Source organism: Drosophila busckii, chromosome 2L (assembly GCF_011750605.1).
Source record: "Drosophila busckii strain San Diego stock center, stock number 13000-0081.31 chromosome 2L, ASM1175060v1, whole genome shotgun sequence".
Taxonomy (NCBI): domain Eukaryota; kingdom Metazoa; phylum Arthropoda; class Insecta; order Diptera; family Drosophilidae; genus Drosophila; species Drosophila busckii.
The window spans coordinates 4,164,563-4,190,811 of NC_046604.1; the positions used below are offsets into that span (position 1 = coordinate 4,164,563).

The window sequence follows — 26,249 nt, forward strand, 5'->3', positions numbered from 1 at the left end:
TCAAAAAGCTGCCAGATGGCTAACAATAAAAGTATCGATATTAAAGTATCGATGTTATTAACAACTATTTTGATTTTGGAAAATTTTTTAAATAAAAAAATTAATAAGTGTCTTATACTTAAGGTTGAGCACTTGCTGTTTTTGTGCCAAATAATCGTCATGTACTGGAAGTGTTGATGTTCTGCTTTAAGTCAAAGAAATCGGCAACTGAAGCAAATTTTAAAGCGATTAATTGCGCTGGGAATGATTCAGAAACAAGTAACTAATAAAAATTAAGAATTTGCAAAGTATTTAGTTCTTTTATATATTTGTAAGCATTGTAACTTACGACAGCTCAAAATTTTAAACCTAAGCATTCATACAATTTATAAAATTAACTAAAGGATAATATAATCGTGTGGTTATAAAATTAACTAAAGGATAATGTAATCGTGTATGCATGGTTATAAATTCCATTCCTCCTTGTTGCAATCAGACATGATGACCATATTATTCATATGATTTTCCTCAAGTTTAGCAAGACAATCTGACGTCTCGCTGCCTTCATCGGTAAAAAGTCGGGCTGGTGGCAAAGCAGATGCAGGAATATGTAAGTATTTCATTGCTAGGCTTTGCAGAAAAGGATGAAACTGCGCCAGATTCTGCCACAGCAACAAGGGCTCAGTCTGTAAGCAACTACTATTTGCATTAAAGAAACTTGAGATCTCATCCTCGCTCTCATTTTCAGTAGTCATGGTGCTTTGCTTGTATTTCTCATGTGCGAGCGCACTATAGGCGGACCAAATGTTGTAGCCTTCAGTCGAGGCCTGCTTGGCGGCCATTTCAGCTGCAGCTGCCTCTCCCCTCTCCTCATACAGTGTATATAATTGTGTCATATATTTGGTCATAAGCGGCACGCTCTGGAAGGGCATGTTGCGAAAACGAGGATCCAAAAGACTTGCGAACGCCATGTGTGGATTTTGTTCAAAGCTGTTATAGCTTTCCTCCAGCTTCCTGATGACAAACGTGCGCAATTCGTGCACAAACTGATGGGGCCTGCTTCGACCCACAAGCGGCTGCTTTAGCTCATTAAGTATGGTAAATAAAATGGGCAGCACATTGCTGGCATATGGATAGGAGCGCACACTGTTACCACACAGCTGTCGCACAGCACTAATTATAGGCGTCAAGACAGCAAGCAATTCAGATGCCAAATCCAACTCATCCGCTGCGAGCGCATTTAATTGCATCTTGTGCTGCAATTTCAAGTAACGCTCCAGCATATCATAGCTGCTCAAAGCACGATCTCTTACATCCAACGGCAACTTCAGTTCCGTGCACAAGTCGCTTGTCATGATGAAGTGTCGAACTTTCTCGCAAAGCGCAGTGAATTCAAAACGCTGAAGTACACACTCCAAAAGTGACTCCAGCTGTTGAGCAAAGCAAGGCATATAGCCTTGCCTACCCAACATATCTGTTACTGCTTCCTTGAGTAGCTGATTGTCCCTGCATACAATGCAAACTATTTTAGACTTATCAATGTCGAACTGCTGGCACGCGCGCTCTAAACTTCCAACAATGCTTCCAACATAACATTCATTTGGCAACACATCCACGGCTAGCGTGCGCGACCGTCTGTTGATGCCCTCATAATAATGCGCTGCCAGCTCAAGATAACTAAATTCAGCAGTTGTGCTTAAAGAGCAACTAAGCGACAGTGTTTCCATCTGATTAAATTGGCGACGCAGATGTGCCACCTGCTTTTGTGCTTTGAGGTTTATATAGTTCCCCAGCTGCTCAATACTGGGGAGTTGCAATTCTGCATTCTGGCTGCCAATCAGCTCTTGAAAGCCTTCGCCTTTTATTATGTGCAACGGATGCTTATCGCGACAGACAAAGTAAGCCAGTCTATCCATATAACGAACACGCGGAGACCTTGGCAATTGACTATAGGGGAATAGTATTTGTTTACTAAACATATACTATATTAAAAATGCTTTCACTCACCAATCGGCATTCTCATTTTCTGCCTCTTGCTCGCCATTTATGTGATAGGAAACCACGCTTTGTGCAGTCTGATACTGTCCATGCTTTGGCTCGAATTCAATAATATCACCCGCACTAACTGTTTCAGCAGATTCAGTTTCTTGACCCAGCCAGTTGGTGTAGGTTTCTTCGGCAACAACGCTCTCCACAGCTGCGTGTGCCTCGGCATCGCCGTCCACAAACTCAATAATGTTTACTGCATCGGTGTCTGTTTCAGCCTTTACCAACTTTTCAATCTTTACCGCATAGCCACGCTCCACACGCATTTTTCTATTGCGATGCTTGGAAAGATTGGGCTCGCGTTTTAGAATGCCGCGCACCACAACAGATTCATTGTCATTCACATCGCTGCAAAACAAACGCGTTTATCTACTATGAGCATATGTACATATTGTACAGTTGGTACACATTATTTGACTTACATTTGTGGATGGGTCTTCATATGTTTCATTAAATTTGATGTGTTGCCGCATGTCTTGATGATCTTTTCGCAAAGCTGACATTGTGCCGTACTTTGGTCTATTTTATCGTAATATTTCCAAATTTTACTGCGCGCCATTTACGATGCCTTGTCTGTTTACAAGAGCTGCAAAATGTAGTGTTGCTAAAGAATCGATGGTAGCACAGATAGAATTGTGCAGCACTAACAAATGTAAACGTATTCCTGTTAAGGGCTCCTGTTAAAATCAGTAAAAATGTTATGCTTCTGTTACAAATTCAAAAACTTTATGATTTTTAAATTTAAAAAAAAATTAAAAGTCGATTTAACAATCTTAAGTCATGAAATTAAATAAAAACTCGATTACGTTAGAAAACACATTTACACATCTATATTTTGATATTAATTACTAATTAGAAAGTAAGTATATATGTATATGAATGAATTTACAAGCATGCCATGTAGTACATATATGTATGATTTGATTTTGTAATCACTCAGTATACAAAATTATTATAACTTACACTATCTAAAGGTTTTAGTAGGAGTAATAGACCTACTCTATGAAAAAGTCTATTAGAATTACATTACACACACATTGTTCTTACAATAAATAATGATTATTCGAATATGTTCTCTTATGATTGTACTGCTAGCCCCAACTGTTAAGCGGCCCATCCAAAGCAAGGCCGAGCTAAAATTTCATTTGCCACTAACTAATGCCAACATTGCTTGCCAACACAAGATAGAATGATTTCTATTTCTTTCGAGCGGCTCGGCCAACACAAAATGACCAACGATGAAAATTTCGTCGTGCCCAACATGCTCTACTGTGGATGGGCCGCCTTAAACTTCGTTTACTTCAGAGTTTTCGCGTGATAAGGATTTTGCCTGTTTGTCAAACTTCAAAAATATATCCTCCAATGTGCACTCGTTAACCGAGTAATACTCGATGAGATGATCCAGCTGATTAGTCAGATAGTCGTTAGTTATCTTAAAGACATTCGACCACAGTATGTGTTCTTCGGTTTTTACAAAGTAGGTTAAGGTGCCAGCGTGATTTTCTCGCAGATCCAGCGTATCAAATAGACTTTTCAAGGTGCTGGTAATAAGAGACACATTTGCTTCAGTTTCCGTGTCCATTTTCATTTTCAGTTTAATGGTAAAGCCGCTAAGTCGTTTCAGTTCACAAATGTTGTTTAAACATTTGAATTTTCCTTTGGCCATGATGGCCAATCGGTTGCAAAGCTCCTCGCACTCATCCATGCTGCAAAAAATTATAAATTTATTAAGCTTGGATCAAATTAAATTGTGTTTTAGACATACCTATGTGACGTAAGCACCACTGTGCGATCCTTGCTTTGAAAATCTTTGATGCATTGCCACAAAAAGCGACGTGAGATAGGATCTACACCCGTGGTAGGCTCATCTAATAGCACCAGCAATGGCGCGCCAATCATGGCCATGGCTGCCAGCAGTTTGCGCTTGGTGCCGCCTGAATAATTGCGTACTTGCACATGGCGATACTTTTCCAAATGCATCTTAGTCAGCCAGTAGTCCACATTTGATTTAACGTTTTCTTGTTGATCCCGCTGTCCACTTAGCCCTCGCAGCATGGCCATATAGGTCAAACACTGCTCGGCGGTCATAAATTTATTCAATGCATCATATTGCGGACAATAGCCAAAGCGCTGCCGATAAGCGACCTCATTTTCACGAATGTCCACGCCATCAATGAGTATGCGTCCGCCATCCATGGCCAAATTGGCAGCAATCATTTGAAACGTGCTAGTTTTGCCTGCGCCGTTAACACCAAGGAGGCCAAAGCATTCCCCACGCTCAGCCCGAAAGCTTAGGCAATTAACCACGGGTACATCGTTGTAGCTTTTGCGCAAATTGCTCACAATCAAAGGATTGTCCAAGGCAGTGCGCTGTGGATCTTCTAATAAGTGTTTGACATGTAGCGTTTCATTCTGCACATCCTTAAGCTCCAACTGTGGTGTAGTGCTGACACGCGCAGGACTTCCCGATTTATTTGATGTCCTGGCATACTGCCACTGAAAGAATTCGCGTAGACGCTTGCGATAATATTTCTGCTCCAACACAATGACGAAGAAGCCCATAACCAGCACGCACACCATTATGGCATATAAGAAAAATATAGCGGTTGTTTCCAAAGGTGGGTTTTTCGATTTGCCACGTTTTGCTATGAGATTTTCGTTGATAATGCGCAGCTGATGATTTAGATTAAAATCGGGCAAAAACCGCAGAAAAGATATTTTAGTGGCATGCAGTTTCATGGCTTGTATATGGTTGGATGTAATCAATGGTGCAATTTCTGCAAGCATTTTGTATGAAAAATAAAATAAATGCAAAATGAATATTTAGTTAACAACTCACCGGACACAATAAGCATCAACAGCAGATATGTGGATATTGTCGATATGGATTTAAAATTATTTGCCAGCAGATATAGAATTGGCAAATAGCTAATGCCATAAAAGAAAAAGCTAAAGCCTATCATCCCTTGCTCCTCAACGCTGTACAACTCGCTGGGCATTATTATGCGTTGTATTATATACAGTATAAGACAAAGCCCACAATGTAGCAGCGCATCCATCGCAAAGCTGGCAAACCAGTAAGTATACCGTGACATGGGCTGCAGCTGACGAAAACCATTGACGTGCTCACGGAACGGCAAGGAGGTGTAATAGAACAGGCTAAAGAATAATGCTGCTGATATTATAACTGGGTAATATTCCAGACGCGATGAGCTGACATCTCTAACAAAACGCCTGATGGGCACATATATGGCTTCAATCTGCATTTGGTTGTCACGTTTGCCGAGTTGCAGCAGGCACGTGTCCAGCATATTGATGAGCATAACACTGCTGTGGTAACGATTGCTGGCATAGTACAGCTCAAATGTGGGCGTTGTCTCAGTTCCACGCTGATCCACATACATATCTACTACGCCAATAGTGTCCTCCAGAAAATCAGCCAAATTTTCACGCTGCAGTTGCAGTAATTCTGCAATAGATATATTCTTGATAAAGTTGTTACACCTCCTTAGATATGCCTGCTTACCATCATGCATAGAGTTGCTGCCGCGTAGCGTTAAAGTCTTTGCATTGATGCCATTTGCTTCTATGTATTGTCGCAGTTGTTGCTCTATCTTGTCATGATGGCCCGTGGGATTATAAATATAAACAGTTCCGGTATGTAGTTGGCTAAGCTTTAATGGCAAAGCGGCTTCGTTTGTCACTACAGATAATGAATGCATAAGGAAAAGTACACAGATGACCGCAATCACTGGCAGACTCAACTAGAAAGATAATAAAAAGATAAATAAATCAGTTAGTCCAAACACGCTGCGCTTCATTCAAAATATTCTTCTATATAGAGATCAGTGGCTGTTCTTGAATTCGTTAGCAGCTAAGTGTAGCCTAGTCAAAGTTTATCAATTTAAGGGGGTTGGTTAACCTTATCTTTTTATCACCTAAGCTTTTAATAGTGTGAGTGATTTACCATTAAGCAAGTATATTGCCATTGATTAAGCAGAAATGTTGACTTTTTGTAGAATATAGCACGCCACAGCTGCCACTGACTGGGCGGGGCCTGCAAACGTTTGTAATTCAATAAAGGTGCATCATTCCTAGCGCGTGCATCAGGTGTGTCCACTTGGTCTGCTTCGCCAGCACAGCTGTTTATACAAATAAAAACAAAGTCTAAATTACTTATTACACAATTTGAAAACTGCTTGCACTTACTTGAGAAACACTGTTTCCAGTGAAGTATCTGTTATGGAAATTGTTTCAATACCCAGACGTTTCATATTTTCCTCCAAACTACGTAGCACATTAAAGAATTCCTTTTGATAGTCATACGGCAGGCATATATAGACTGTAGGTTTTACAATGTTCTACAGAAAGAGCAACATCACTTAATTTGCAATTAAACACTAATTGTAATTAATTACCTGTATAATTGGATTGGGTATGTGGTTGCTTATTAAATCCAAAGTCTCCTGCTGCAGGAATTTAGTTTCATGAGCCTGCAGCTTAAGAAAATAGCCGCAACCAGATTTACGCTTTAGTTCCAAGGGTGAACCATTTGCCTTTAACTGCCCATCGACCAATATGCATATGGTGTCACCCAGTACCTCAGCCTCTTCCATATAGTGGGTGGTTACCAAAATAGCCTTCTCTTTGCGCAGTGCCAGCAAAATATCCCACAATTCACGACGTGATTCAATGTCCAAGCCAGAAGAGGGCTCATCTAGTATGACAATTCTATAGATAAAAAAGATAATGAAAGTAAAACCAATAATATATAAAATTGTTTTACTAACTTGGTATTCCCCGCAATGGCAATGCCCAAGGAAAGACGCCGCTTCATGCCACCGGACAAATTGCAACCATATTCATTTGTTTTGTCGGTTAAATTTAACTTTCGCAGCTTTTCCTTGGCCCAGAGACGCGCATCCTGACGACTTGCACCACGCAGTTGTGCAAAGAACTCCAAATGTTGCTGACAGGTCATATAGTTCATAAAAACACTGTGCTGTGGACAGAAACCAATCAGATGACGATACGAAGCCACATCACGTTCACTGCAGGCAATTATTTTACCCGAATCCTTCGGCACAATTCCTGGGAAAATTAGAAAGTTAATTAATATAAAATACGCGAGAAACAAAATCTTTGTATCTTGCCCATTATCATGTTCATGATTGTGGTTTTTCCGGCGCCATTATGTCCCAGCAATACGGTTATCTCTTTGTTTCTAATTGTCATATCTAAATTTTGGGCAATTGTGGTTTCACGTTTGCTGCTTTGAAATTTTTTGCAGAGATCACTGATGATAATAGCATCAGTGCCACGTGGTGATGTAGTATACTCATTGCGTTGACGCTTCTTGTAAGTTTCGGGCTAAGAATTAAAATAAAATTAAATTGATTTTATACATAATACAAAAGCCACTTACGTTTAGGAAGAAGAACAGGGGACGCTTAAGTCCACCATGTCCGGGAAATACACATGCAAAGTAATTGTAAAGCACAGCATACAAGATGGTTTGAAAAATAAGCAGTATATATAGAGAGAAAAGACGACTAGAATCGAATTTAATAATGCGAAACAGATCGCTACCGCTAAGCTCTCGATCTGTAAAAGTAAATCTTATAGTTTAAAGGCTTTAAATGAACAAAAGCAACTTACGCTTGTTGGAAAATGTCTGCAGGACGTCCAAGCCTTCCAGAAAAGCATTCGTACACAGAAAATAACAGGCCAGCTTGCTAATCCAGCTGCGCACAAATGTAAACGCATAGGGTATAATGAAGAGTACGAGGCCACCAATTTTGGCATAGAATACTGCAAAATATAAACGATAATTATTTAAGTAAACATAGTTAAAGCCAAGCAAAGCTTACCTGAGTGAAAGCAAACCGATATGAGATACGCATATGACATTTGCGCTACGATGTAGAGCAAATATAAAAAAACGGCAAATATAATTCCGCTATTACCCAAGGCATGATAATAGTAGGCGGGTATTAACGTTATAGTGAGAAAAAATGCATAGCAAAAGAAGCGTATGGAAAAAAATGTTAATCCGTCCAAGAAGCTCATGGGTGTAACCAGATTAAGAAACGCTTTTATGCCATTGTGCTTCTCCTCCACATAGGGCACAACAAAAGTGCTTAGCAGCAAAAATGTAAAGAATATGCTAAATAATGTGCCAGAATTGTTGATGCGATTGCTGTCAGCATTGGACAGCTCTAAATTGGGCATAGATTTCAACAGCAGCTCATAGTTATTATCTATTCGTTGGTAACGCATATACTGGCGATCTATAACAAGCTGTAGTGTCAAGAATCCATTCCGTATATACTCATCATCATCTAAGGCAAAAAGTCAATTAATTTATTTACCATTTAAAAAATATGTATGTATTACCTTTCGCATGATTGATTTGTTCGTCATTTACAAAACGTTTCTCAGGCAGACTGCGCATTTGATTGGAGCTAAGTGTATATCTAAAGCTTCCATCATCCCCAGGTGCAGGCATTTCTTGGAAATTGATAGCAAAACAGTTGCCCCTGCAACGCTGTTCCATGTCCATTTGCATTTCATCGCTGCTGTTGTATTCCAACATGCCTAGCAATTGTTTATGAAAATTTTTGTTATTTTATATATATTTTGTTTATACAACCACTAAGCAAGAAATATATAGAGGCGTCAGAGTGCGTTCGGCTGTTTTGAGTTCGAAAGCAAGCACAACAAGAAATCTGTTTTCAGTCGCAGATCGACTGGTTACGATTGAGGACGGCTGCGTTTCTACGCGCTGTGTTCTCGTTTCTGTGGATGTGTGTACGTTTTTATGCGTATGCAAAAGGCACTGTGGAAAAATTTCAAAATAGCGGGAATTCTGGCTTTTTTGAAAATGAAAGCAGCTTTTTCAATCTGCCCTTGATTGACTAAAAAAAAAAAAGGTTGCGTTGTATTATTTTGTTTTTTCTGAAATTTGCGTGTTATTACTTATATTTATTTATATATTTTAAGACAATGACTAAAAAAAAGTTCGCTAACTTCACTTTTTCACAAATTTTCCACTTTATTCACTCACGCTTTTTTCTATCTTTGATTTTGATGTTTTAGCCACCCAGAAACAGGTGCACTGGTCGCTTGATCGGTTGATAGCACTTTTTTTTTGCTGTTTGGCGCATTCTTGCGTTTGATATATTTCTTGCTTAGTGATACAACTCACGTTCATATGGTAGTTCCAGCTCTGTGCGCACCTGGTCCACCAGCGATCTGGCATTCTCTGTGCTGGGCGCGTAATATATTTTATCATCATCATTTGCCGGAAAGTATAATTGTTTTAAAGCCACCTAAAAGTAAACAAATCATCCGATGTACTTATTAAAGAAGATAGGAGTACTTTTTAACTTTTATACTTTCTGTTATAATTTTAAGCCCTGCGCTTCCCATACAATCAATTTAATGTAATATAACCATTTGGGTGACGGATGTGATATGGGCACCCTCTATTATTAAAGTTGTAGGCGAAGTTGTATAGTGAGCTCTACATGCATGTAACTACATATGTGTGAGTGTGTTTTGTATTGTAACTTGGGCTACTTATCGCTGTTTTTTTTTTTGTTGTAGCGTAAGCACTGGCGTATCAATAATTATAATTGTACTCACATAATCCTTGGATTCAAATATTTCCATTCGAATCGTAGACGTATTGTCAGTCCAATGTAAATATGCCACATTACAAAAAGTCAAGAACAGGAATATGAGACATAGAGGTATCCAATTAAACCGTAAGTACAGAAAATTCTTCCGCCAAAACACAGGGATTAATACCCTGCATTGACTAGCCATTTTTGTAGCTAATTCTCCTTTATTGCTAGGCAGAAATTTAGTTTATTTAGCGCACTTCTCCATTTGTTAGGCGTATAAATTGCTTTCTCCCCTTTTTCGGCATCAGTGGGGTAGAGCTGAGTAATATTGCATTAACATTGACTGACGAGTATCTTAAAGTTTCGTGTCACGTCGTGACTACATAAAACATTAACTGTTGTTTTTTTCCGTTAAATATTTAAATTTCTATATACCAATGATTTTTTATTATTTTTGCAACCAGCTCGAAAGAAGGCATACTACCATCTAAAAAATGCATGGACATATATTTTACACACCGATGGTCACTGTAAATATCAACCATTAACGTACTTTTGTAACACTTACTGTAGCGGCTTGTCACATACTTACTTAACAGAGTATGTTACTTAACAGTCTCAAAACAATAACAACGAAACTTATTGTATTATTTTTATCAGAAGAATGAGCAACAACAAATCACAAACTGCTCTATTTCCAATAAATTTGGATAAGCTTACTGATAAGGAACGACACAACTACATATTAAACCAATATGTGATACCAACGGCTGCAGAGGTGCAGTCACGCAAGCACAAACGCGATATAGATGTGATTCGGGAAAATCATAAATTTCTCTGGTCGGAGGATGCCGATGAGGACATCCAATCGCTTAGTTGGGAGCAGCGGTTAGCGCTTCGCTATTACCGCAAGCTCTTCAAGGAGTATTGCATAGCGGATCTATCACGATACAAGGAAAATAAAATTGCTCTACGCTGGCGAACAGAGCAGGAGGTGGTCACTGGTATTGGACAGTTCCAATGCGGCAGTAGACACTGTGGTGTGCGCGAAGAGTTGCGCAGTTGGGAGGTTAACTTTAAGTATATAGAGCAAGGAACATCACAAAATGCGCTCGTCAAGGTAAGTCCGCAATAGAAGCTGGAAAATGTGTTTACTAAATTTTAAATCTCGAGCAGGTACGTCTGTGTCCAACGCATACAGAACAGTTAAATTATAGAACAAAAAAAAAGGAATACAAACGACAAAGACGAAGAGAAAAGGAAGATCGCAAGGCAGAGATAAAGCTCAAGCGGCGTAAACTAAACGAGAGGGCGGACGACAGCGTTGAACCAGAAGAATCGAAGGACAAGATTCAAGAGGAAACCAAAGACGAAGCTGAATCAGATACACCGCAAGTTGGTGCTGCCACAGCTAATGAGGATGTCTGGAGCAAACAGATTGATATAAGCAAGGAAGAGCCTTCACGCGAGCTTGAATTCGAACGCTATTTAGAGGATCTCTTGCTATAGAAGGTGAAGGAGAGACTGAGAGCCCAAGCTTGTTTGTATTTTGAAGTTTGTGCTCTTTAATGGCTATGGCTACTGCAGACTTGTACATAAATATACATTTACATTTATACAATACACAAAATATGTTCACGTTTAAATAAACCGACACCAATAAATCAAACTGGACATTAAGGCGGTGACTTTTCGTTTTAGAAACAATTGCAAATTACGTATACTTTAAAAACTATATTGGTTAGCATCATTAATTGACTCGCTTCACTTGTCACCAACATCATCATATATTTTATTTATTGAGTCTGCGGCAGCAGCTCAGCAAAGGCCTGTGGCGGCTTAAAGCCGCGCACCTCAGTGAATACCAACTCCTTCCATTTCTCTACGGGCAGCTCGTTCTCTTCGAAACTTTGATCATAGATCGTCGATGTGGCTTCATCGGAGGGATCATGCCACTTTTCCATATAAGGATGAGCTAGCGCCTGCTCTGCGGTTATACGTTTCTCTGCATCCAGCTCCAGCATTTTTTCAAGCAAGTCTATTGCCAGGGGATTGGCTCCACGGAATACATCTCGGAAATTGCGAGGTGGCATCACAGGCAGAGAGCGAATGTAGGAACGCGCGCTCTCTGACGAAATTTTGTTCATAAACTCTTCGGACGGCGTTCCTAAGACTTCCATTATCAGGTTTAGCTGGTGTATGTGATCTGTGCCTGGGAAGAGCGTGCGTCCTGTTAAGAGCTCTGCCATAATGCAGCCCACAGACCAAATGTCCACCGTCTGATTATAGTGCATCCAATTGAGCATGATTTCTGGCGCACGATACCACCGTGTGGCTACATAGCCTGTCATTTCATTTTCAGCCGGACGCGCCAAACCAAAGTCCAGTATGCGCAGCTCACAATCCTCGTTTACCGCCAGATTGGAAGGCTTCAGGTCGCGATGTATAACGCCAGCACTATGTATATACTTAAGTCCGCGCAGAATCTGATAGACCAAAAACTGTACATGCTCATCGGAGAGTTTCTGCGTGCGTATTATATTATTTAGATCAGCGTCCATCAGATGCGTCACCATATAGACCTGCTGAAAATGATCAAGCGAGTCAGCGGGCTGCCCTGGATGAAAGACGTCCAGCAAACCTATAACATTTTCATGATCCATATGCTTCAGCAGTCTTAATTCGCGGTAAGTACGTTTGGCATGCACGGCGGATTGGAAGGGGCGAGCCAATTTCTTAATCGCTACCTTTGTCGTTGTGCCCTTTACTAATGCCTTGCACACCTGTCCATATGCGCCTTGGCCAACGGGCTGGAGGTTTTGGTATGTCTCGGGTATTTCCCACTCGGTGCGGTTTATGTCAAGCTTATAGAATTTCGGCATTTTGCTTGTGATTGTCTTAGAACTTTAATACCTTTTAATTATCGAATTATTGTCTAATTTTACGAGGTGTGCTTCTTCTTGCACATTTAAAAGTGTTGGCTAACGCAAATAATTATTGTCTATTTATCAGTTTTTGGACAGTCGTAAGATGTTTGCTACAGTGAAAGGTTTATTTTCTTAATAGCTCGAATTTAATCCCATTCAGCTAATTTTTCCCATGGCCAAAATATTATGTTACTTTGCAGCAAACAACTTAAATACTACAAGTATATTATCCTGTCACTTTAAAATACTTGTTACCAGTCGCAGTTAGGTTCAAGAAGTTCTTTCATCAGTGTTGGTTAACTCAAATGTGTGTGATGTTTTTCTAAAACAACTCCCAAATTAAAAGAACAGAATTTGCAAATCGCCGCGTGCAATTCTTAATAGAAATATAATTAAAATAAAGAGCCAACTACGCTGTAATAAAATAACACCATGCTTTCATTGCAAGTGCACCCTTAAATTGTTGAACTGCGGCTGAAAAAAAGTGCGCGATTTTTTGTGGCCGCCGCTGCCGCAACCGCGAGGCTCAACTAGGCGACAAATAAAAATTAAAGGCAATTCAGCCAGCAATTCATTCACAATAGTTAAACGTTTGTAGCTGTAATTGTAGTGCGTATGAATTAAGCATGTCCAAAGCAAGTGAATTGTTTGATGAAGAGCTGTTTGAGACACGCTTGGAAGCGCTCAAGGACACGCAGGAATGTATACAACAAATGTCCAACTGGTGCCTGCAACATCGAATCAATCACAAGAAGATCATACACTCTTGGCTAAACGTATTCAAACGAGGTATGTAACAATAGTTCCTCAACTCTAATTCCACAGCTCTAATCGCATTGTAATGTTGCAGTGCGTGTGGATCATCGCCTGGTATTATTTTATCTGGCCAATGATGTTATACAGTACAGCAAACGCAAGCGCTATGAATTTGTAGAGTGCTGGGCCACAGCGCTACAAAGAGCCACCACTATGGTGCGGTAAGTTGAAGCAGCTAAAAACATAAATTTAAACACTTCTTATTAATTTTATAAACATTTATTTAAACAGCGACGAGCGCGTAAAGGGCAAAATCTTGCGGATATTAGCAGCGTGAGATCTACAATGAAGAATTTCTCAGCGATCTTAGCGGCTTGCTTAATATAGCTCCGCCCAAGAAAGCGCCACCAAGCAGCGATCCCAGCAATGAGTATCAAAACTCTACGCTCATAACGCAGGTGAGGGAATGCGTTGAGCTGTCGGAAACCACAGACAAGAGCATGAAGAAGCTACCAAAACCGCCAAATTTCGAAATCGAAGTCATTAAGCAACAGCTAAAGGATAAAAGTCATTCTAATGAAATAGAAAAGGAGCTGGAACGCTATGTGGCTTTTATAAATGCGTACAACAAGAATTTACAAAATGAAATTAAGTGTCGCAAGGCGGTCTTGGATTCTATAGAAGCAGCGCAAAAATTCTACGAGCACCAGGGGCGTGAAGTTAAAGTTGTAGCAAGTGTAAGTTAACGATGAGAGTTTATGTTTATTGTTTATTTAATCTAAATATCGTGCTTAGGCCTATAAAAGCTTTGGTACGCGAATCAAAATTGTCAAACGCAAGCTGGATGAGGTGATACCCACATTATCAAGCCCAATACCCTCGCCGGATATAAATGCGCCCTCACCAGAACGTGATGCGGATCTGCAGTTGCCCGATGAAAATTCGCCATTAGGCGAGGTAAACTAAATTAAACTAAATTCGCATTTATTCAAATGTATTAATGTTTGCGCTTCCAGAGCATATTCAGCAGCGACGGTCTCAATGGTTTTGCCAGCTATTTGGATGGTCAGCTGCCCTTTGATATTAACGATTTTAAGCGTGAAACGAATGCCAAGGATCGTGGGAGTGCCATTGAAGTAATTGGCTCGCGTTCGGATGATGAGAGCTATACGCCAAGTGCCAATTTCTATAAACCCGAGACACTGAATAGCAATGCCTATGCAAATAACGCAAATGGTAATAGTGTCGGCTCTATACCGGGTCTGGGCAGCAGCGGCAACACTGGCGAATATAATCCGGCGCAAATGCACAGCTCTTATGGTGGTGTATTGCCGCCACCAGCGCCGCCTAGTTTTGAGGAATATGCGCCGCCACCGCCACCCCATCTGGGCTATGGTCAGGCAGAGAGTCAATATACGCCTGCGCCTTTAAATAGCAGCAACAACATGGCACCACCGCCGCCTATGCCAGCAAACGCTGGTGGCGTAGATGATTTCAATAGTACTTGGGACATGAGCATGACTTGGACGCCGCTGGATAACAGCTTAAATAGCAGCAGCTCCAGCTATACGCCAACGCAAATAACGCCGCGCTCGCCGCCACACTTTGAGCGCAAAGGCAACGGTGCGCCCATTGAGTACAATGATCATCATAATGCTTCGGGGCTGGGTGCACAAGATGTGGATCATCGTGCAGTGCAACTGCCGCCGGCGTTTAACTTTCGATCCAAGACCACACAAAATGAAGATCTAACACGTCCGCTGGTGGATATTGATCATCGAAATTTGATATCACTCACAGGCTCACCAGGGGGTGCAGATAAGGTAGATACACCAAAGATAATAATTTTGTGGAGCTTAAATTTTATTTGTTTCTTTTTCAATACAGGACTTTACTGGCGGTGCAGATGTGGACTATCGCACAGCGCCAGTTCCCAATCATTCACCAATGATGGCGCCGCCGAATAAGAAAAAGCACAATTCGCCACTAAAATCAAATGCCAGTAAATAAACCAACGCAATTGTTAGTATTCGGTATGTCAAAACAAACTTAATTTTTGCAGGTTCATCTTCAGAGTCGGATCGTGTAGATGGCTCGGCGCGCTATGATCCAGCTGATATGGTTGTGGACATGGATATGTCGGACGAGGATCTGGAAGAGTCGCAGCGAGGTAGTAGTTACATATTGATTGAAGACAAATATATATATATTAACGTTTTTTATGCAGAAATGATTGCTAATGTAAATGATGGTGAACTGGATCAAGCATCTGGACGGCCCGCGCTGCTGGAAACACCCGCAGATTTTTTAAATCAATGGGACGACAGCATGCAGGACACTCAGGGTGATGGCCAACAACAACAACAACCACCACCTTTGCCACCGCAACCTTGGAATCAAATGCAGCCGCCTAGGCCCTGGAATGGCAGTGAAGGTAATGGCAATGGACCGAATGGTGTGCCGCCTCCGCCTAGGCAACCATTTGCTGGAGGGCCATTTCCGTTTAAGCCCTTTGGTAATAGTCCGGATAATATGCAACGTGGTCGTGGTCGCGGTCGCGGCTGGTCTGCACCATACAGGCCCAACTTTCAGCGCATGCCCAATAATCCGTTTGATGGACCCGGGCCTGGTCCCAGCGGACCCGGACCTGGACCGCGTCCGTTCTTTCAGCGTAGAGGGCGCATGCGTGGTAAACCTTGGATGTAATGACGTATTATAGTTAATATATATATAGAGGTTATAGTTGTTAGTTATCTTTATCTCATTTGGATTTAAATTTATTACACATATATAAACAAAGAAAAAAAACACACACACACACATATATATAACCTACGTATTTGAAAGTTGTGGCTCGTTGGCAACAACAATTTATAAACAATTGCGGAAACAGGAGAAATATTAAACCTTCTTAGTGTCATCAAACAATCTATGTTTAAGCAAGAGTTTTTATGAAATTAACGCAAAAGCAGTTTTAATATTTGTCTGTCTATAAATGCCACGAATTTGAAAGCAACAATAACAAAATGATTTCGAGCAACCTTTAATAAAGATGCAATTACATTGAGTGACTTTAAAACTTTGTTTGCTGGTTCAATTTAAATAAACTTACCACGTGCCAAAGCAGGCTCTAAAGTCGTTTCCCTAACGGTTTATATATATGTTTATAAAACGGTCAACGCAGCCAAGCATTTCAAATACTAGCAGAAATTTACAAAGACTTGTGTTGCGCTAAAATATATTTTAAGTTTACAGTTGCCTTAGCTTCTATAATTATACAATGTAACGCTTTTAATTACAGTAATTAATTCAAGCAAGCTGTAACTGTATATAATTAAAAAAATAATAATTGTAATTAAAAAAAAAACAACTAATTATTGTAATTAAAACTTTGGTTATGCCAAAGTCTTATGCTCTTCACTAAATGTCTAATTATAAGCAAAGAAACGCTAACAAAAAAATCAGACAAAACAAATTTAAATTAAATAAAGATTGAATTCTTTTAACCATTTACTTGAAAAATACCCACAACTAACCCACAAGGCTTCAGGGGATACCATTGAGCAGCAGCATGACGGCTTTATACATACATATACGTATACATATTTTTTCGAAACCTCTATTTCAAGACTGACTTTTTGACTACCAAATCAGAATCACTCACGACTTTAGTACAAATGCTGAATCTCTAAATCAAAATTTATTGCTTGATCTGCTTTTAAAAAATATTTGTGAAGAGCATAAGATATTAAAAACACTTGCTTGCTAGCCTAAGCATAGAGATATACGTAGTTAAGCATTTAGTTAATAAGCTTAGACTAAATATGTATATTTATATAGAGTATAAATACAAATCTAAATGTGATATTTAAAACTAAAAAAATATACGTACGTATAACTCAGCAACATTTAAACAACGCCTTCAACTCTCTAACCCATGTTAAATAATCAACAGTTACAAATGTCTATGTTTAAATCAATTTTCTTTTGCTTTAGCTGAGAGTCCTTGCATGACTGTTTACCTGTTGATGGCACTTAATCACCTCCAAAGTATCTTTCGCTGCTGTCTTTATGGTCTGTGTCGGAAGTCGGAACTCATCAATCGTGTCGGCAAACAGTTGTTTGGACTGTTGTGGGCGTTACGCCCACCACTTGCATGCCGCTCCCAAGGATAAAACTATTTAAACTAGTTAACTGCAACCGACTGCATGTGGAAAATGTGAATTAATGTTGGGGTGATGTAAGTCAAAGGATGCGGCTGCAAAGCGCTACACGAAAGAAAAAATAGTGCAGATTATCTGTAAGTTAAAATATTTAAACAACAAACTATTTTTATTTGTATAGCGATAGGATAAATAGAGATTCTAATTTGTCTTTTAGTTACTATCGAGAATAATTCTTGTTCACTTCGTGACAAAATCTCTTTTAATTTAATCTTGTTTCGGATTCCAAAATTGTTTTTGCTTTGAAAATTGTAATTGGAAAACATTTTTATATCATAGAGTAAAATATATCTTTAATGTTTAATTTTCATTATTTTATTTTTATTTTAATATTTAATTTGTTGCTTAAGAAAAACTTAGTTAAACTAAATAACTAACAGCCTTTTAAAGATGACACTAGGTTCAAGTGATGCTGCGCCCCACAGCCCCCAAGCCCATATATGATGTAGGACACCCAAAGATAAATTTTAATAATCTCTGTCGAGCAGCGTTATCAAGTCTCCAATGTACGCCTGCGCCATTTGCAAAGTTTCGTACTTGGAGAGACGTCGATCGTGTCCCAGCGAGGGCACCACATCCCGCAGCTTATCAAAGGCATCGTTCAAGCTGTTCATGCGTCGACGCTCGCGTGCATTGGCGGCCAGACGACGCTTGCGCATGACATCCGGGCCAGACCGGGTAAGCTCTTGGGAGGACGAGGAGGATTCGCTGCTATCGTAAGGTTTGCTGCGTGAGGCTTTGCTCCAATACTTGGCGGCTTTGCTTTGGAACTTTGTGGCTGCGCTGCCGTTGCCGCTACTCTGCTGATGCTGCTGTTGATGTTGCTGTTGTGTCTGTGTGCTTAGCATCTGCTCCAGCTCCAGCATAGCAGGCGTATCATAGTAAAGCTCTAAGCTGCAGCTGTTGGTGCCATCAGATAGACTGTCTGCACTGCCAGCAAAATCCTGATCCTGCGTCTGATACAAAAACTGCGCATAATCATTGTCAGTGCCCAGTAGAACATCCGCATTCGACTCTATGGCCTTAGATGGCGTCGTATGATAATAAAAATGTTCGAGCAGCTCGTTGTTGGTCAGCATGTTTGTTGTGTGTGCGTTGTGTATGCAAGTCAAAGGATAACTGAAGCAGCCACAGACTGTCAAGCAGCCTTTTATGCCAGTCAGCAGGCCAAGGCGTGCGGTGATTGGTTCAGACTGCAGGCAACTGCAGCTACCTGATTCGTTGAGCGTCTCAGGCACTGATCCCTGTTGCTGTTTGCTCTTACCTGAGCGCTGGCTTAAGCCCGTGCCCTAAATTGGCTTGCGGTCAAAACGTTTAATTGCCTCTTGCGCATGCCTTTAAACTGCCATTTGCTACTGTACCTTAATCACATACATAACATAATGCATAAGTGTGTGTACTATATACAAAATTAAAACTTTTGTGCTGCTCACGAACTTCGTTTCTTTTGTGCTGCTGCAGCAGCAATTGGCTTTTTATATGAATTATACTTATTTAATTTTAATATGGCCAACAATTGTTGCCAAGGTCAATCTTTGTGCACACAAAAGACGAATCTACTCTCTTGCCTCCTGGCCATCTGCACTTTCTGGTGAGAATTAATAATTTGCGTATATTTTTATTGTTAACCACATTTGTGGGCCAACTTAAATTGCTCTGCATACAGTTTACTTTGCATGTCTGTGGTCTAGTGCCGTCTTTTGGTTATCTGTGCTTTGGTCAAGAAATTTCTCCACAACCATAACAATAAGAAAAGTGTCTGTACCAAGTGCATTTAAGAATTTGTTGCCTGTGCGGTTTAATACTTTCGATTTTAGTCTTTGTCTTTTATTAGGTCAAACACAAATGTTGAACAATTTCTCTTTAAGCTACAGTAATAAGATTTTTAAACTTAAACTGAATCTTAAATTTCTCGAAACATTATCTTTGTTTTTTCCATCCAGTTGAGGGCAATTCGGAAGCGGTCTATATAAGATGATAAGAACATGACTAAAATATGATGACTAACTAATACTGGCAGGGAGAAAAAACTGTTGCTTCTTCCCAAACTTAATCCTGGGCACGTTCATGTAAATATTTCTGTTGATTAAAATTGTATTTTATATTCACTGCACACGTAGATTCTAAGAGTTTATATCAGCTCAAAATATCAAACCATACTATAATCATATTTTTAATTTATCATATAAATTTACATTTACATAAAACTTAAAAAGAATAATTCCAAAGCGTATGAATCAAAGGTCTTAAGCTATTTAAAAAGCTATGAATGGAACTCATGTTTATGTTTTTAAGCTCTATGAATGAAACAGTACTGCATGACTCAAGCGATTAAGAATCGGTAGAATTTCATTCAAATTGCACTGGCTAATATTTAAAATACAAGTCATGCTTTCTAACCACAGCCCATTTGCTTGCTGCTGCTGCTCTACTTTCCACGGCCATCCTGCTGCCGGCTCATCATCATCAATGTCAGCTCGAGACTTCTGGCCCACTTTTAAGAAGCCGCAACGAAAGGTTAATTAACTCGACAGACTTGTAGTTGGAAAATCAATTCAAACAGCTCGTTGCATTTCTAAAGAAAACGGCCAAAACAATTTGAAAACAAGTTGAGACCGAGCGCCGACCATGGCTAAAATGTACAAATGATGCGGACTCGAAGTTGTCCCGATATTTCACACACAAAATTGACAAGAACAAAAGTGGCGGCCACTCTACTGGTCAGTGGCAGATATTTGATGCCGACAAAGGACCGCTGATGGATCTCTGATAGATGTGCCACGCGACCGCGGAAACTTTTGATATTATGCTGCAATTTCCAGCGAAAGGATCGCCGGCGAGAGATCAGCTAAAGATCGTTAACGCCCAAAGCCAGTCCAGGGCATTTCCAATTAGCATGTGGCTTACCTGGCCAGGCAGCATTTGTGGCATGTCAAAATAGCAACAATAGCTGAAGTGGCCTAGTGGGCGTAGTTTGGTTGAAAGTCGTGCCCTTTTTAAACCCAACAATAGCACAACTGATGATAATCCTCTGCGTGTTTGAGTTTCTTTGCAGCATTTTCGAGATTAATCGTTTTCGTTGTGCGGATTATAGCATTGGCGCTAAATTGCAAAAATGCGATTAGGCCAAGTCAAGTGGTCGAAAGATTGCGTGAGATTGTTGCTATTGTCACTAAAGAATAGAATATTGTGCTCTTGCCTGTGGGAAACTCCACTTGTTGCCTGCCTGCCATTGTTTCCACAGCTATTGTGTTTGCAGTTTCGGAAAAGTAAATTGCAGCTCTACAATTACCATGTAATATATAAGAATTATGGGTTATTACAGTTGTGCATATTGGTTTTGATTTCTGCGTAAAATATTTGTTTTGTTTGCCAGCTGTGTTGGGCAAAAACCACAGACAGCGTGTCGCGCTAAGGATTAACTCTAGTTTGGAAATTTTATATTATTTGAGTGTTTAGATTAAAACAAAAAGTTATAGCCTTCATTACCAGAGCGTGCTTAAAGGCGACGCCAATTTCTAGGAATCAGACAGCTTCTATTAGCCAACCCGTACCCTAACACTTCAGTAGTCTATCCTGCCTATCAGCATAGCCGTTAGCCTGGGCATTGATACCAAAGTGTCAGGCCAATTGCAACATTTATGAGAATTTATTGACACTTAAGCGTGATTTGGAAAACACAAAAAAAAAAACAAGGCAGGTAAACAGGACCTCTCGCAGGTATGTCCTTGAGCGGCAATACTATTGATGAGTATCATAAATAGTCATCACATAAAGTAACGTTAACCCTCAAATATCAGCTCAAGTGACATTTATGACTTCATTGTCCTTTTTTTTGTCCTTTGCCTACAACACGAGCCTCTTGCTTATCTTAATAAGCATTTAATGGTAGCGGTAAATCGCTGCCTCTAAACAAAACAAAAAATGTGTTAAGTGAGCTACTGATAAATACAAAACTGCAGCAACAAAGTATCTTTTGATAAGTTTATTGTAAAGAACTGAATACATAGCATAGATAAACATAAATATAAATAAACAGCTGGTCACAAAATAATTAGTTAATGCACTTTAAAGACACATGAAGTAAAATAAAATTAAAATTATATATAATTGTTAGTTGCATACGGTAGTTGACACTGTGATTTTTTAGCTAATTTAATTAGTAATTAGTACCTAAATGCGTCTATGAAAATCGTGTTCTAATACTTGCTTTTTACTAAATGGAAATCAGTGAATCACAACTTGTTTAATATCGCTGTATTAATATACATATTTGTATAAATTTGAATTATACCTAAGACAGATTTCATATTTTCATTTCACTACACATATAAAATTGTATGTATGTAAATACACATGTAAATTTGCTGATATGATGGTGTGTTTTTGTTTGTGGTGGTTATTGTTGTTCATACTGTGTGTGTTAATCAACATAAAAATGAATAAAGCAATGACATGGAAACTCTATATATGTAAATAAGATACAATACAATCAAGCCGTGGGCGTTCAAGAGCAGATTGGTCTTATCGGCTTACAATGTGTGCACTCTGCTTTTCGCTTAGAGCGTAGTCGACGTTACTGTGCTTACACCATGCACCAGAATCGTGGGCGGCAGCTCCGCTGTCAGTTCGGTGAGCAGTTCCACATAGCTGGCACTTCGGTCATGAAAATCAGGCAACATGGGCTTGGGTGGGGCAGCTAGATATATAAATGAGAGCGCTGTTTGGTCGGAGCGATCGCGTATGATTTGATTGGCGCGTTGCATATATAAAAGCGACCGATTTAGCTTATCCTCTGCTATCTCAGTGCCATCATCCAGCCAAGCCTCGTCCGCTTGCGCTGTAAACTGCTTGAGTATGCGCGCATGACGCGTAAACTCCGTATCGCGACTCCATTCCTGTATCTCAATAATGTCTGCATTAATGCGCAGCTCCTTAAGCGATTGCTCCAGCTTCAGCTTGGAGAACACATCCATTTGCGGTGCTTGCGTATCAAATGTGCTACAAAAATGAATAATTAGAATAATGTTGAGTAGAAATGCTTTTTGCTTTGCATACCCAACAGTGCGCTCCTCATTGGTTTCGCAGAGAAAGATGCGTACACGCAGATGCTTCCACTTGGCCAGCATTATAACAGCCAATTGCATCATAAAGAGCGAGACCATGTCAAAAGGATCACCCGAGGTAGGATTGAATACATTTATGGGCCACACGTCAATGTACTTCATATGCTTGCTACTGCAAAGTTCAAATTGTGTTTAGTTTATAAATAATAATGTTAATATTTTAGCTTACATGGTAATAAAGTTTTTATCCAAGCGCTGAAAGTTGCGGCACAAGCACAGATTCTTTTTCATGCGCAGCGTATCGCAAAGAATTTGCACATATTCCTGCACCTGGAAGTGCTTGGGCTCACCATCGCGTCGTATGGGAAAGTTTTGTATGTCGCCTTCGTTGAAACCATCCGTTTTATAGGGCGAAGAACTGCTGTAATATTTAATAAACAATGTTATTAAGCTCAAATAAATAAAGCCTTAGCTACTTACTTTTCAAAGAAATCCTTAGGTGCTTCATTGTCATAGAAGCCCAAGATAATTGTATTCGGCTTCATGGCGCCAATGCCTGACAAACGTATCAAATGTTGCACACCCTCGCGTATGCTGCGACTTATGGTCACCTCGGTGAAAGCTTTGACACGCATGTGATCCAGAAAAGACCACCACTGCTGATTCTCCACGCTATCTTCGCCGGCATTACAGTCGCCTATCTTGACATGGCCTATGATATAAAGACCGCTTTTCTTCAAATCGTTGACAAAGTCAACTAGCGGGCAACAAGAGCGTGGTGAGCTGACCAAGAGCAAGATCTGTGGACGCCAGAACTTGACATGATCTTTGCGCGGATCCAGCATAAGCAAATATTTGCGCACCTGTAGGAAAATTCAATTAAAAGAGATTTCGTTTAATGATTTATGCACTCACCTGATGAAACATAAGCGCTTGCGAAATGGAGCCCCATTGAGCTGCTTGCGTTGCCGGCGAGAACAGATGCAGCGCTATAACCAAAATCAAGCAGAGTATAATGCAGGAGGATGCATAAATCGGATTAATGACAAACATCATGATGAGTGTGCCCAACAAACCAACCAGGCAAGTATGCCAGGTAAAGTATTTGAAGAGTGGCCTAAAGTTGGGCGCACCCGTTAGCTCAATGCCCAAGCAGGCCAGATTGGTGGCCAAGTAGGAGAGCATAAATAGCACCGAATTGATCTGTGCAATAATGTTAAACGAGCCGATTAACAAAATGCACTCGACTAGCACCCAACTGACGACCACAGCGCATATGGGATTGCCCTTCCAGGTACCGCGCAGTACAAAGTTTAGCAACGAGCCAAAGACTTGATCCTTGCTGAGTGCCTCCAATATGCGACTGGAGCCAATGAGATTGCTGAGACCCGTGGAGAAAGTGGCTGTCAAAATGCCTATAGCAGTAAATGGTGGCCACATATTAACAGGCAGCAGGAACAGATAGTTGTTGCGCATAGTCTCGGCGGGTGTGGTGCAGCTCATCAGGAACGAGAGTATTACATAGGAGATGAACGTGAAGCAGACGGCGGACAATGTGCCCCATGGTATGCTCTTTGAGGGATTTCGCAGCTCGCCGGACATATTGGCACCAGCCATGATGCCTGTGACGCCAGAGAACAGCACGCCAAATGTTGTGGAAAAGTCCACCTCTTTGCCATTGGATGTATAATCCTTGCCATAGTGCGAAGCCAAATTCTCGCTCAATGTTTGAGAACTCAAACCCGTATAGGGCAAATGTGTTGTTGTATTGGGCAGTAGCGTATTCGCCTCGGGCACCGGTATCTACAAATTAAAAAGTAAAATAGCTTAATGAGCCGTAGTTTATAGCACTTTGTTGTTAATGCATATAATTAATAAAATAAATATGTATGTGTATATAGTTTAACGCTATCAGCTGCGCACACAAGTGATTCATTTGCCACTGGTCATTATCAATTTAGCATTGGTTAAAGCTTAGTTATAGTATAAATATACTAACAGCAGCTGTGCTGCCAAAAATTACAATTTTCGAGTCATCACTGTGACTAAAAGGGGAAGTATTAGAAAACAGTTGTTATCTATCAATGTGCTTAACAATTATTGAAAAAAGTATGATAAATATTTGTTCGCAGCATTTTTATAAATTTATCTATCGACAACTGCAATACCCTTGCATGAATAGAGATTGATAAGCGTTGACAGCGCTTAAACTATGCTGATTAATTACATAGATAAATGCCGCTGAGCCCTACACACTTACCATTTCATCGTTAGCGCCAACGGCCAGAAAGCTGATATAGGTGGCGAATAGACAAACGGTCACTGTGCCCAAAATAAGCACTGACGTCTTTGCAAATAGGGCTGCGCCCACCAGGCAAACCAACAACATGCATGTATTGATTACACTGCTTATGAGGAAGCGCCACCATTTGCCATCCCGTAAGACTGCATCGCCGTGCACGAAATGACCGCCGGGTCCAAAGTTATCCATAATGCCTTCAGTGCAGCCAGAGATGGCCATGGCACAGCCTACTACATTGGCAAAGAAGAAGAGCGTACCTATAGAGCCGCCAAACTCTAAGCCCAAAGTGCGACTGATCATAACTGTAAATATAAAAGTTCCAGCTTTAGTATAAGCTTACATTTGGTGGGAGATAATGATTACTCACAGTAGACGCCACCGCCTTCTACGGCGCCATTGGTGGAGATAGCACAAACAGAAGCAACCGTAAATAGCAAAATCGCATAAGCAATAAGGAACTGCAACAGCGTTACATACAAGCCAGCATTGCCCACAATGAAACCTGTTAAAAAAAGCACGCAAACAATTAGTTATGCATACATACATACAAGACTAGAAATGTTTAGTGACGGCACCCACCCACACGTATGAACACCAGAGCGCTAAACATCGATAGAGCCACTGGACTGAAGACGCCTGCAAATGTGCCCAAAGTGCGTCCGTTACGTTCCGGATCCTGCATGCCGAACTCAACGTATCCGTCACCCGACTGCGGTGTCACTGGACGCGTAGTATCCGCACCGCCAGCACCAAATAATGAGCCAAAGCTGCGAAACATATTAGCTGCAGCTCCATTGCGCGGTGCTGCTATGGGCGCCGTCTCCTGATCTGTGTTCATGCTTATTTTGTGTGCCAGCTGCTACGTCTTTGTCAGCGCTTGCAAACACACACAACCTAAGTGCTGGCGATGTACTAGTTCCTAGACGCCCACAATTACTTTAAATCACGAGAATTAGGTATTTGTGTTATTTGGAGCGCTTTAAAGCGTCCGATTCATTTGTTTGTGTCGTTTTTGCTTATTTGTGTTCTTTTTTATTTTCTGTTTCAACGCGTCACTTGTCGCTGCGTTACCGTTGTTGTTCTCTCATTTGTCTGTTGTGTACAGAGAAATCGCGGAAGAAATCAAGCCCCAAAGGGGGAACAGCTCCATGAGCTCAGCTGTTAGGGTTGTCAACAGTATTTATTCCATTCTAGTGATGCCAACTTTTTTGACTTATTTTGGTGGGAATAAACGGACAAAGCAAGAATATTTAGAGCAGCTAAGTGTCATCCTGTACATTGTTGTTTACATTTTAGCTGAATATAAATATACTTAATTTGAA

The 26,249-nt window shown here is 40.4% G+C and overlaps 7 protein-coding genes across 11 annotated transcripts; 2 read left to right on the forward strand and 5 right to left on the reverse strand.

Annotated features, from left to right (window-relative positions):
- Positions 1-395: 395 nt before the first annotated feature.
- Positions 396-2,630, reverse strand: LOC108600953 (zinc finger BED domain-containing protein 4). Its single transcript, XM_017988804.2, has 3 exons — positions 2,448-2,630; positions 1,987-2,373; positions 396-1,926 (listed from the first exon to the last, which is right to left on the reverse strand). Exons 1-3 carry the CDS (start codon positions 2,582-2,584, stop codon positions 444-446), a joined length of 2,007 nt encoding a protein of 668 aa, XP_017844293.2. The 5' UTR covers positions 2,585-2,630; the 3' UTR covers positions 396-443.
- A 271-nt stretch (positions 2,631-2,901) lies between these two features.
- On the reverse strand, positions 2,902-9,958 carry LOC108608261 (ATP-binding cassette sub-family A member 9). 2 transcript variants are annotated; one of them, XM_017999553.2, is made up of 15 exons: positions 9,673-9,958; positions 9,233-9,356; positions 8,422-8,622; positions 7,896-8,366; positions 7,684-7,836; positions 7,451-7,629; positions 7,179-7,395; positions 6,816-7,116; positions 6,444-6,756; positions 6,235-6,386; positions 5,993-6,167; positions 5,552-5,789; positions 4,865-5,494; positions 3,791-4,802; positions 2,902-3,731 (listed from the first exon to the last, which is right to left on the reverse strand). In XM_017999553.2, the coding sequence occupies exons 1-15, from the start codon at positions 9,853-9,855 to the stop codon at positions 3,311-3,313; spliced, it is 4,770 nt and encodes a 1,589-aa protein (XP_017855042.2). In that variant the 5' UTR covers positions 9,856-9,958; the 3' UTR covers positions 2,902-3,310. The 2 variants fall into 2 exon arrangements, with proteins under 2 accessions (XP_017855042.2, XP_017855043.1); XM_017999554.2 differs by lacking the exon at positions 2,902-3,731 and having other exon boundaries at positions 4,403-4,698.
- A 189-nt stretch (positions 9,959-10,147) lies between these two features.
- Positions 10,148-11,184, forward strand: LOC108607580 (protein FRA10AC1). The gene is made up of 3 exons (XM_017998476.1): positions 10,148-10,253; positions 10,314-10,773; positions 10,830-11,184. Exons 2-3 carry the CDS (start codon positions 10,318-10,320, stop codon positions 11,160-11,162), a joined length of 789 nt encoding a protein of 262 aa, XP_017853965.1. The 5' UTR covers positions 10,148-10,253; positions 10,314-10,317; the 3' UTR covers positions 11,163-11,184.
- Positions 11,185-11,198: 14 nt separating this feature from the next.
- Positions 11,199-12,633, reverse strand: LOC108607579 (mitogen-activated protein kinase p38b). The gene has a single exon (XM_017998475.1). It carries the CDS (start codon positions 12,533-12,535, stop codon positions 11,450-11,452), a length of 1,086 nt encoding a protein of 361 aa, XP_017853964.1. The 5' UTR covers positions 12,536-12,633; the 3' UTR covers positions 11,199-11,449.
- A 265-nt stretch (positions 12,634-12,898) lies between these two features.
- Positions 12,899-16,226, forward strand: LOC108607576. The gene is given in 9 exon segments (XM_017998473.2): positions 12,899-13,369; positions 13,431-13,557; positions 13,628-13,663; positions 13,665-14,073; positions 14,132-14,293; positions 14,353-15,159; positions 15,224-15,338; positions 15,399-15,506; positions 15,564-16,226. Coding segments are annotated over 9 exon segments (2,406 nt in total). The 5' UTR covers positions 12,899-13,206; the 3' UTR covers positions 16,043-16,226.
- A 1,800-nt stretch (positions 16,227-18,026) lies between these two features.
- Positions 18,027-18,638, reverse strand: LOC108608449 (basic helix-loop-helix transcription factor amos). Its single transcript, XM_017999830.2, has one exon. It carries the CDS (start codon positions 18,636-18,638, stop codon positions 18,027-18,029), a length of 612 nt encoding a protein of 203 aa, XP_017855319.1.
- A 2,954-nt stretch (positions 18,639-21,592) lies between these two features.
- On the reverse strand, positions 21,593-26,086 carry LOC108607575 (solute carrier family 12 member 9). Of its 4 annotated transcripts, none has more exons than XM_017998469.2 (8): positions 25,507-26,084; positions 25,295-25,429; positions 24,886-25,229; positions 23,541-24,428; positions 23,106-23,488; positions 22,855-23,043; positions 22,618-22,797; positions 21,999-22,560 (listed from the first exon to the last, which is right to left on the reverse strand). In XM_017998469.2, the coding sequence occupies exons 1-8, from the start codon at positions 25,763-25,765 to the stop codon at positions 22,119-22,121; spliced, it is 2,820 nt and encodes a 939-aa protein (XP_017853958.2). In that variant the 5' UTR covers positions 25,766-26,084; the 3' UTR covers positions 21,999-22,118. The 4 variants fall into 4 exon arrangements, with proteins under 4 accessions (XP_017853959.1, XP_017853958.2, XP_017853957.2 ...); XM_017998468.2 differs by having other exon boundaries at positions 22,855-23,046; XM_017998471.2 differs by lacking the exons at positions 21,999-22,560; positions 22,618-22,797 and having other exon boundaries at positions 22,955-23,046; positions 23,106-23,164; positions 23,395-23,488; positions 25,507-26,086.
- Between the last annotated feature and the right edge of the window lie 163 nt (positions 26,087-26,249).